Source organism: Homalodisca vitripennis, chromosome 1 (assembly GCF_021130785.1).
Source record: "Homalodisca vitripennis isolate AUS2020 chromosome 1, UT_GWSS_2.1, whole genome shotgun sequence".
Classification (NCBI taxonomy): domain Eukaryota; kingdom Metazoa; phylum Arthropoda; class Insecta; order Hemiptera; family Cicadellidae; genus Homalodisca; species Homalodisca vitripennis.
The window spans coordinates 64,281,173-64,293,041 of NC_060207.1; the positions used below are offsets into that span (position 1 = coordinate 64,281,173).

At 34.0% G+C, this 11,869-nt stretch overlaps 1 protein-coding gene across 2 annotated transcripts in view; it reads left to right on the top strand.

Moving 5' to 3' along the window:
* Window positions 1–11,869, top strand: part of LOC124363280 (longitudinals lacking protein, isoforms H/M/V-like) — a 45,197-nt gene that overhangs the window by 28,967 nt on the left and 4,361 nt on the right. For both annotated transcript variants that reach the window (XM_046818495.1, XM_046818504.1), the window contains one exon: window positions 508–687. In XM_046818495.1, coding sequence (XP_046674451.1) covers window positions 508–687 — 180 coding nt within the window. The remainder of the gene's footprint in view (window positions 1–507; window positions 688–11,869) is intronic.

The following is an 11,869-nucleotide window of genomic DNA, read 5'->3' on the forward strand; positions in this document are numbered from 1 at the left end:
TCCAGTTTTATATGCAAAATAGCACTTGAAAAACAAACATTTCTTCATAAAAACTGATACTACTATGCACAACAAAACTGTACACATACACCAAAAATTATTTTATTATTCATAAAACTGTAAAGTATTACAATATCACTTGTAGTACTTCTATAACTTATTCTATACTGGCTGACATGATTTCAAAGGCCAATACATGAACTGAATTAACCTTATCAACTGTTATTTCTATTTTATACTGCTATTAGATGACATATACAACTAAAAATACAACACTTTTGGTTGGCAGTGTTGTGACGAATAGCGGAGTGTTTTTTAAGTTTTGTAACTGCGTAAGTGTATCTAAGTTATATTAGTTGTTAAAATTAATTTAAAAAAGTTATGAAAATGTCCACGAAGATAGTGTTGTAGAGTGTTTGAAAATTGCCTGAGTAAGGTAAATTGTTTATGTGAAATTTTGTGTTGGTTCTATGTGAGGGTTTAGTGTATTATTATGGAATATTCCAGAGTTCCTCGATACCGGAAGGCTCTCGGTCATGTCACTGTCCGGTGTTACGACCAGGCCCTGCACTCGGCTGCAACTTCTGCTGGAATACAATCGATGCTCATGGCCGAATATTGAGGCGGAAGACCAAGTACCACTGTCCCGAGTGCCAGACCAATCTGTGTATCGTACCATGTTTTCAGGTGAAAAACAGACTAGTACTTAAACAAGAGTTTATTTAAGATTTCCAAACATTCCAACTCTGTTAAAATGCATATTGAGTAATTATAAAAACTCAGTAGAGGCTCATCTACCCAAAAAGAATCAGGTTTGAAAAAGTATTTAATAAGGAGGTAGTGTTGAGCATTAAAAATGCTTCCAACTACGACTAAAAGTAAAGAACTTGTATGAAAATAAACCAGTGAACACAAATTAAGTACACAGTAGAATTACACTTTGATATAGTTTTTACTCCTATTTTCAATACCTTACAATACTGTTCATTGATTATCTGTAATTTATTAACTTTATTCAAGTGCCATAGTGCCTTGTTTCAAGAACCTGTAGTGAAAATAAAATTAACCCCAATTTGGATGGGGAATTGCATTGTGAAAAATCGTGTAGTACAACCTATACATTTTTAGGATTATAATTAAAAGAATTTTGGATAATTCTTGATTTATAATTTAACACATCCAATGTTTTTTTATATTGCAGTCATTCAAGTTTCTTGCATTTTAGCATTATAATTTTGATGTTAAGCAGCTTTAAAAATACAATAAATCTTTTTAAGGCAATTGTTTTATTACATTTTACTTAAAGTAAAAATTATCCAGCTCACCTAGACCAAAATCAATCTGAATTAATTAATTATTTTAAATTTTGTGAATGAAATCACAATAATATTATAGTTTAATTTGAGTCCATAATGCCTAATGTATTTACAATTAATTAATATTATTGTTCCGTACTTGTAAGTAAAATAGTAAAATATCACTATATATATGATCACATTTGGATCTTTATATAATTAAATATTAATAAAGTCTAACTAGATGTCATACCTTTCTTCAAATTAGTAAAGTTTTAATTGAGCCTATCAACAATAAGGCATGTTCCTAATAAAGGAAATCTTGTATTATATAAACTACCTTTGAATGTACTAGTTATACGAGGGGTATTAGAAAAATAAGGTTCCCTTTGCCGCCGAGACAGAATGCGATGTGATGGGTGAAATCTGGCGACACAGTCTTACTCATCAGCTGTCCCTCTCTCTATCCATACCACTCGCGCCTCGCTACGTCCAAAAGTGCCGGCCTAGCTGCCTTTGAAGATGGAGCTCTTTATCGTTGTTACCGCCAGATGCGAAATTCGTGCTGTAATACGTTTTTTAAATGCAAAACAGATTTCACCTATTGAAATTCATCGTCAGTTAATCGAAGATTATGGGAAAAACTGCATATCTGTTCAACACGTTCGGAAATGGTGTAGAGAAGTCAGTGAAGGCCGCATGGAAATTCACGATGAAAAACGAAGTGGACGGCCTTCAGTTTTGTCTTTTGGGACAGGAAGGGCCTGCTTTTGATCGACTTTTGCCTCATGGAACAACATTAAACTCTGACAGATATTGCGACACATTAAGAAAACTGAGACGCGCGATCCAGAACCGCCGGAGAGGAAGATTGTCCAGTGGCGTGAGGACGTTCTCCGTGACAACGCTCGACCTCATGTCTCACGTCAAACTCAAGAACAGCTGACAAAGTTTGGCTGGACTATTGTGCCTCCATCTCCCCTACAGCCCAGACCTAGCCCCAAGTGATTATCGCTTATTCCCAAAATTAAAGGAACACTTGGGTGGCCAACGCTTCAGTACCGATGATGAAGTCAAGGAAGAGATTACTCAATTTCTCAAACGATTGGTGGCAGAATTCTACAACATGGGGATAGAAAAGTTGCAACATCGTCTACAAAAGTGTTTGGACAGAAACGGTGATTATGTGGAAAAATAGCTTAACTTTTAAGTTTTAAATTGATGTATAACACTATGTAGAAATATAGAGCTGTCTATTTAAAAAAATCATGGGAACCTTATTTTTCTAATACCCCTCGTACAAGAGATAACCCATCCAATGGTATAAATTGAGGGACAACACAAGTCAATGCTGGACGCTTTTAGTGGTGTAACAGTCTGTATTGTGGCACACTCAGGCTGCATGAAGTGAACAAGTGATGAGTTGATGCCTCTGTTCGGGTTGGTTCCCTAGAATCCTTAAAGTAGTCTGCTTTCAAAGTGCAATGCTAGTAATCACTACCACTGTCTCTCAGCATGACACTACATTAATTATTAACAGAAAGGGTGGTTTTTTTTTAAAGCTTGTAAAAATCATGGAAGGAGGCTGAACATGCACACACAGTGGTCATTTGCAGCATCAGACCTCGGGACTAGCTGAACTAATTCACTGGACCTCAGCACACATGATCGATGTGAATGATTTATCTCCTGTGTAACTAAAACAATCAAAGCTACTATGTAGTAAAACCAAATATTGTAATAAAACGAAACTAAATTGAATATGGAAGACAGAATGTGTAGATACATAATCCAAAATGCCAGGTTTAGACCTTATTGGTACTAGCACACAATTTGAACAAAACTGATAAATTGCTTAGGCCAACTTTGGTGTACTGTACATTGACATCCATCAGTTTAGAAACATATCCTTCTGAATTTTATTATGACAAATTTAAAATGTGCATTTGTACAAGCATTCTTTAAACTCTATATGTTTAGAATAAGATGTGTTTTGATTTTTACCGAATTTAGAAAACATATACAAATAATGAAGGCATAGAATGGGTTATTTGAACTAATAATTTATATGATTAAAAATATATTCTGAAAAGTATGTACTAACAGTCAGTCATTAGAAACCGCCAGCCATAGTAATCAGCTCATTGTTATTGGTACACAGTAAAAAGCCTAATATAGCACATGATTATTGAATCTCAGTGTATGTGAGAAAGTTGTAGCTGATTATCACAAAATCTAGATTTTTTCCCTTCTCCAATCAATACATGTAATTGGTGACTTAGCTGATGGGAATTCTATTGTATAAATATTGACAGATCCAACATAAGTTATTTGTACTAGGATAAACATGTTGACAGCAACAGTGTCTGAAGAACTTGGGAACATTCTTATACAGAGTGATTACATATTTCCCATCATTAAACAATATAGCTTGTACAAAAAAGAAATTTAGGAATTATGTACAGGTGAGAACTACTTTTTTAGCATATTTATTTGAAGGTTTTTAAAATTCCTATCACAATGAGAATTTATCTTAGAAGTAACATAAAAAAGTAAAAAATTATATTTTGTAATTTTAATTCCCACAAGAACATCACCCAGTGCATGTAGCTGTAGACATCATATTTTGAATAAAATTCATGTCTGTATAGGCAAGAATCAGTTCAATGAAGGTACGTATCATTACATGGGATTTGTATGAGTGTCCTTGTAGTCACCCTGTATGCTGGCAGATTTTCTCTATAAAAATGTCTTAATTCTCTCTGATTTTGTATCTGCACACAGCAATTTTGCACTCCCAGCGAAGCCTGTTTTTTATATATATATATATGTGGTATATATACAGAGTGTACATAAAGTCCTGCACGGGTATAATATTTTCTGAACGATACCAGATAAATAAATAAGATTTGGTACATCAATACTACACCTAAAAATCTACTTTTTGAAGGAACTATCAGTTTTCTGTAATATTATGGGGACGTCCCGCAAGGAGTCAGAAGGAAATCTTAAATAGGAGCATAGGTCAATATGGACATCATTTTAAAGGGCTTGTCTAGCAGAGTTTAATGCCGCAGACCGCACTCAAAAAGATTGATCCAGTACAAAATGGCGGCTGTTCAAAGATTTTACTTGGTTACATTTTATTAGTAGTCATAACCCCAGTAAAGCAAAACTGCAACCAAACAAATACTGCAGCTAACTACTACATATGCTGGTCAGTTGTACAGAAGTGAATTATGACATTAGTTATCCTCAAGGGTTACAAATTTGGTCCTAATATATTGATAACGGGGAAAACCTGATAACAGTAACAATTAGAAATCTCAGCGACCTATAACGATCGGAAACACTTCCTGTTTTCATAAAGTGTTGAACAGTTCTCCCTACAGTTGTTCTAGAAATTGGCTGCCTCTCGTGAAAGTAGTTATTAAATAAATGGCATGCTTCTTCGTGTGATCGTCTGTTATTTCCCCAACCAACCATCATAAAAGTGTTATACGTTCACGTTCGTCAAGCGACATAGTGTAGTTGAAGAACTACAAGCAATACGACAAACTCTTTTGTACTAAAGCTGTACCAACGCCGAGCGTGGCTGCTGCTTGGACAGGTGACCGCTGAGCGATCCTGTCCTTGCAAGCGGCCCGCCTGCCCGGCCATTGGTGGTGGTTCGGAAGTCACCTTTATGCCGTTGGTCCCCAGGTTAAGTGTTAGAGAGGGCTTCTTAGCCCTAACTTCGCCTGGTAAAATAAGACATTCTTTACTTTACTGATAAAATGGATGGACAGCACTACTAAAACAAGAAAACTAGAATAGCCTACTATGAATAGACTGGCTAATAGGAAAGTCCTAACTGCGACCCAAAGATAAGAGATTTCTAATTGTTACTGTTATCAGGTTTTCCCCGTTATCAATATATTAGGACCAAATTTATAACCCTTGAGGATAACTAATGTCATAATTCACTTCTGTACAACTGACCAGCATAATGTAGTGGTTAGCTGCAGTATTTGTTTGGTTGCAGTTTTGCTTTACTGGGGTTATGGCTACTAATAAAATGTAACCAAGTAAAATCTTTGAACAGCCACCATTTTGTACTGGATCAATCTTTTTGAGTGCGGTTTGCGGCATTAAACTCTGCTAGACAAGCCCTTTAAAATGATGTCCATATTGACCTATGCTCCTATTTAAGATTTCCTTCTGACTCCTTGCGGGACGTCCCCATGATATTACAGAAAACTGATAGTTCCTTCAAAAAGTAGATTTTTAGGTGTAGTATTGATGTACCAAATCTTGTTTATTTATCTGTTATCATTCAGAAAATATTATACCCGTGCAGGACTTTATGTACACCCTGTATATGTGTGTGGTATATATATGTGGTATATATATTTATATCATGGTGTTTTGTACTCCTACCTTGAATAAATAATAAATGACAACATATTTTAAAACCTTAAAATAACTCATTCACTATGAAAACATGCACTTAAATAATAATGGCATCTCTAATTATACAAATGAATAACAATTTTTAAATTGCATATTCCATCATCTAATGATATTGGTAATAAATTGTTAAATATTGGACAAAAGAGTAACAAACTTTTGTAGAAAATTATAAACATACTGACCTTCAAGGCGTTTGTGCACTGGTAAAAAAAACTCATCGATATATTTCCTAAACCGACCCATGTAGTAAAACATTAAGCTTTTTAACTAAGGCTATCTTATTGACTGAGCCTTAGCGAAGCCTATCACTCAGACTGGAAAATTTCATTTATGTTTGTCCACATAACTTTTTGAGAACCAACTGACCAATAGACTTGAAATTTTGCATAAAGCTTCATTTATACATGTAGAACACGAGTTCGATGATGGTGGATATAACTACTTGTGATTTTGCTGAGCATTAGCATATATTTTTACATCGGTCTTATGGGTAACCATGATGGAAATGAGAAAATAGCTGAATAATTAGATTTGTAAAGAAACTATGCATAAATACAATCATATGAGATTTTAACAAGTGAGACGTGTTCATAGAGTTAAAAGGAAATATAATAGACTGGAGTCAGTGTTTAAAGTTGGTGACAATATTTGAGCTCAAAACATTTTTACATTTTAGTACTCTCGCTAGCTTACTGGAACTTTTATTTTAACACTGCTATAAAATGTAATTTACTGAACAAAGATGTGATTATATCATGGCAAGATATATCGAGAAAGATTTCATCTGTACACTTTGCATGAACCTTCAATTTATTTATATATGGACAAGAAAGAGTTCCAAGATGATGCATGTTTAACCATGGAATTTGGCTGAGCGTTGTTGATGGCTATCGCTCAGTAGGCTAAGACAATTTGTCTTTTGTCTGCCGGGGAATGTAAATATTTCTTTTCGGTTTTATTGTGTGTATGTCTGTCTTATATGTCCACAGTACATCTAGAGAAATGTGTAACAAAACATTGTGAAAATTAGTATTTTTGGCACCATTTCTCAACCATCCAAGATAAAACCAAACTTTAAATACAAAACATTTTAGATTTTAAGAGATCTATTGATAAGTATAATGACAGTCATGCCTTACTATTTGATTGTTAAAATTTTACATGTTTAAAATGTCCTAAATTTGAACTATTTAAAAATATTGGAAATGTGCCAAAAAGTTACAACTGTAACATATTTTTAGAAAGAGTACTTCTTTGGTAACCTTGTATAAAAAGTTTTAACAAGGTAATGGTAAAAAAAACTAAAATCACACAACTTTCATGTTTTATACCACTCTGTATACAAGATGCGAAATAAATTAAAACTTTTTAAAAATGATCAGTGAATAAGAGACCTTTAAAATGAGGTACGAATTGTACATTTTAAAATCTTTCATAAATGACTCCTATCCCTCCAAAAGTGCCATTTTTGGTTGTTAAAAATTATTCTTTAAAATGAAGAAAGTAGGTTTCTTGGTGTACACTATATATAATATGTGTGTGTGTGTGTAGGACAGGTGGTCTACCTCACCCTGTCTGGATTTGAAATTTTACATGTAACCTTAATGAAGCCTGTTTGAATACGATCAGTTTTTAAAGTGTGTTGTGGTCCCATGTTGGCTGTGTCATATTGCTCCAAATCGGTGTTTAAATAATGATCAAACTTCCAATTCCTACGTCGATGTGTCTTATGCTGTGGAAATTGTCTGTAGTGTTGTTGGAAGTATACTGAGTGTTAGTGAAGGTACACGTTATATGTCACTAGCACTAGGTCTATATTTATCTCAGGTTTTAAGTAGGTTAACCCTTTTAATGCCAGCATAAATTTTTCTTGTGTAGAAAAATATGCCAAGCCAATATCAGATTGACATGCGACAAATGCCAAGCCTATTTTGTAGAAAATGCAGAGTTTTGTATAAAAATTCATATGTTTGTAATTTATTGTCATAGTGTCATGGAAATGGTCTTGTTTTGTTTGTATTTAGTTCCATTATTGAAAAAAATAGTTATTTAAAACTTTTCAAAAATGGAAAAAAAAATAAAAATAACAAAATATCATTGAAAAAAATATTTTTTTTTAATTTTTAGTTTGTTCTATAATAAGATAGCTTAAAATTAATACCAACAATAATTTCCATATTTTACATAATAACACAGTTAATTGTTAGTACACACACAAAATTTCAAGTACTTACCTCAATAAATACAGAAGTTATTTTATATTTTCCAGATATATACATATCTTGAAAAATCACTTTATTCTAACACGTCTATAGTCCTATTGGTTTTGAGATCATACATTGTTCTAAGTCCAATAAAACACAATGAAAACTCAAAAACAGAAAATTTATAACTTATTACTATGTAGTGTATACTATTGTGATGTATATTTACAAGAACTATATACAATTTTCCGGTGTAATGTTCTAACACCTGTGGTCACCAAAGCATGTCGGATGGACACCTTTCTTACATGCTTTACAAACAGTTTTTGTTCTCTTTCTTCTTCCTCCAGTACTGGTACTTTGCTTGCTGCAAACACAACAGTTTCTTAGCAAGATCCCAGGAAGAGATTCTAGGCCAAAGGGGGGATTAGCTCCAAGATTGTCACCCCCTCCCATATCCGGGTTGGGTCGATGAGGTTGAGACTTCTGCCTAAGCCACTCACTGGAAAGATCTTCAATTATTGAAGATGTAAATTGAAATCTTGTCAATATTTTCCCTGAACTATTTTCACTGTAAATTATGTAGGCATTCAGTACCATTCTAGAAAATAAATTGAACACAACCTTCTTCCAATATTTGACGGTCCGACGTTCGTCTAAATAACAGTACAACATTTGGTCGGATCCGTCTATGCCGCCCATATACATGTTGTATGAGTTTATCATTTGAGGCTTTATTTTAGGATTGTTCTCGTGCCTTTTTTGTCTTCTAACTTGTTTGGACTGTGCTGGTTCTTTAGTAGAAAGTAGCAAAACTGGATTTTTTTGGGAAGCCTTCTCACGGTAACCTAACATCAACATATTTTCTTGTCTCATGTATAACTTTTTTCCAACATCAAACTTTTCTTTGAACTGATGAGGTATCCCTTTTCGATTGCTCCGTAAAGTGTCTGTCATGTACGTAAGGTTTTCAAATAAAAATTTAGCCAAAGGAAAGCTGGTAAAAAAATTGTCCATAAAAACGTGATAACCCTTTTTTAGATACTGTCCAGTTTCTAAAAGTTTCCGAACAACATTGAAAGCAAGGCCAGTTTCTTTATCTTTATTTTTACTACCCCTATAGCAGAAGAAGGCCAAACAATACTTTGTCACCGAGTCGCATAACATCCACATCTTTATGCCCCAGCGATGGTGGTGCTTGTTAGGCAAGTATTGCAATATTTGCGAGTGGCTCTTTGTTCCTATTAGACTTTCGTCTACAGAAATCTCCCGATGAGGTGTGTAGTGAGTTCTGAAAATCCTATTGGCATGTTCTAACAAAGGGGCAAACTTACCACAAGGATCATATTCAGGATGTCCTGGTTTCGCTAACAATCTGTTATCTGCAATGTGGAAAAACTGTAGGAGACACTGAAACCTGTTCCGGCTGAACATTTTTCCAAACCAAGGTGTGCTAAGTGAGCCAGTTAGCGACCAATAGCTATCAATTGTAGGCTTTTGAATTATTCCCATATTTAATATAGTAGCTATAAAAGCTTTCATTTCATGCATAGTTACCGGTTTCCATTGTTGAGCTCTAGAGGAAGGTGATAGTGTTTGGGCATGGGATGCAATGTATTCTCGGGCATATTGATTGGTTCTAAGCACAAAAGAATTGATCAAATTTACTGTAAAAAATAAATTGAAATATGAAATCGGTGGTGAATCATGTGGAGGACAATGTTTTGGTCCAGGTAGTTCATCAAATGCAAATGTGGTTTGGGAGTGGGTGTCATTATTTTCCTCAACTACGTTCCAGTCAGAGCCAGGTATATTTTGATTTGGGATATTTTGATTTAGTATATTTTGATTTTGAACGTTGTTTAGGCCTACATTATTAATTAGTACATCTGTAAAATTAGATATTACATCTTCGATAACTTCATTTACAGAAACATGGTCTTGTACATCAAGTCTACGTTTACGTCTGATATGTAGTCTATGGTTGTCATCTCCTTCGTCTGACGACTCTTCTGATTCTAGGCCTATATAGTCTGGGTCAGCGTCCGTATCGTCATTATATTCTTCCCCTAGACCCACAGAATCCTCAGATGCAATTGATTCATTTTCAGAATCAGAAAGATTGTTCACAAAACCATCACTATAGTCTGAGTCATTCAAGACTTCAATTCCACTTCCTAACAAACTATTTACTAATGTATTTTCACTAACTGGTGATCTACTCCTCTTACTCATCTTCGAAACCAATATAAACACCAATAAAAAGAAAAAGTGTTATACATAATATCTTTATAAAACAATAAATCATCTACAGTAACCTCAACACACTGAGCTGTCAGTCTCACTGAAGTGACCAAAACAACAAAAGTAAACAACTATATTTTCATAGATTATAATACATAGAGTAAAATCCAAAAAGGATAAAATGAGGTTTACTTATGTTCTATGTAACCTCTAGACACTGCATAATACGTTTTGTGAGATTTGATGTACATTAAATGCCTGTAAAGTAAGTTTAAACGAACGATCTTTATAACGATCGTCGGCAATTTTCGCAGTGCCATTGACGATCGCTATATCGATCGTCGGCAATACTCGCAAATATGCCGACGATCGCTATATCGATCGTTGGCATTAAAAGGGTTAAATGATAGTTCAAATTGAATATCACTGTATTGAAGGCTCTGGTAAATATGGTTATTTATATCAGGATAAAGTTCACAAATGTTCACTGGGTCCTCATCAATCACTTTGATTTTAATAAATTTTGAAATGTAATATTCTTTGAGCTAAAGCTTATTTTCTTTACTTACCACACTTCTTCCCAGATGGAATAGTCAATGATATTAAAACAAAGCAAATCACTTTGATGTCAATTTATTTTGATGTGATACAAACAACTAATTGTATTCACTTTACTTTGTTGTTAATTTATTCACTAAAACAATATCCCATCGCCTGGTTATAACTTTCAATGTACTATTGCACAATTCCGTATTGCATCACTACCAGGTGGATCTACACGAGTACACGTCCTCCCTGCTTCAGCTCTCAAGACAGAAGAAAGATTCTCTCGCCAAAACCCCGCGTATCGGCTCAAACAATGCTCATCCCCTCTCCCGTTCAAATCAGCGTCTTCACGATTGAATATAATTTAATTCTTTTCTCATAATTATTGAATTTTATCACGTTCACTATAATTAATCAATTTAAGTCTTTCTATTTTCTTTTATTATCTTTCTATCGCTTTTTATTTAAATTTTTGCAACATGTGCTTTCTGAAGTCATCAATACGCAAGTCATTTTATCCCACAATTGGCTTTTTTGCGTAATTTTATTTGGTACTTTTGTAAAAACGAATTTTGGTTATGTTTAACTCATTTTAATTATTTGAATTTGTTCCCGTATAAAGTTTAACATATTTCTCCATTATTAATTAAATAAATCTCAATTCCGATAACATGTGATTTACTTACGTCACAGTCTGCTAATTCCCCGTGAATATTTAAATGTCGTAATTTGACCTGTCACATGTTATGCAACAGGCGGTGTGGCATACCCTTACCTTGTGTTATTTATGTAGCAACATCTGTTTCCATTCCTTTTCACACCCGGTTCAACTGCGCTAAGTATAGAATAGAATATTATATATTTATTTCGTTGACAATATATATTACATTGTATTGCAATAGTAATTAATTGTTCTTGGTATTTATCGTAAAAAACTAAGTTAAAAGCTGCATCCTGAGGGATTTATCTGGCTATATTATATTACAAAACACTCTAACATTATCACAACAAAACCCACTAAGCACATGACCATTTAACAACAACAATTTATGCTCATGATTCGTTGTATTTGATCATATAGAACAATGTCAGAAATCACAGTAAGACAGTTAGACGCATTCGGTCAAA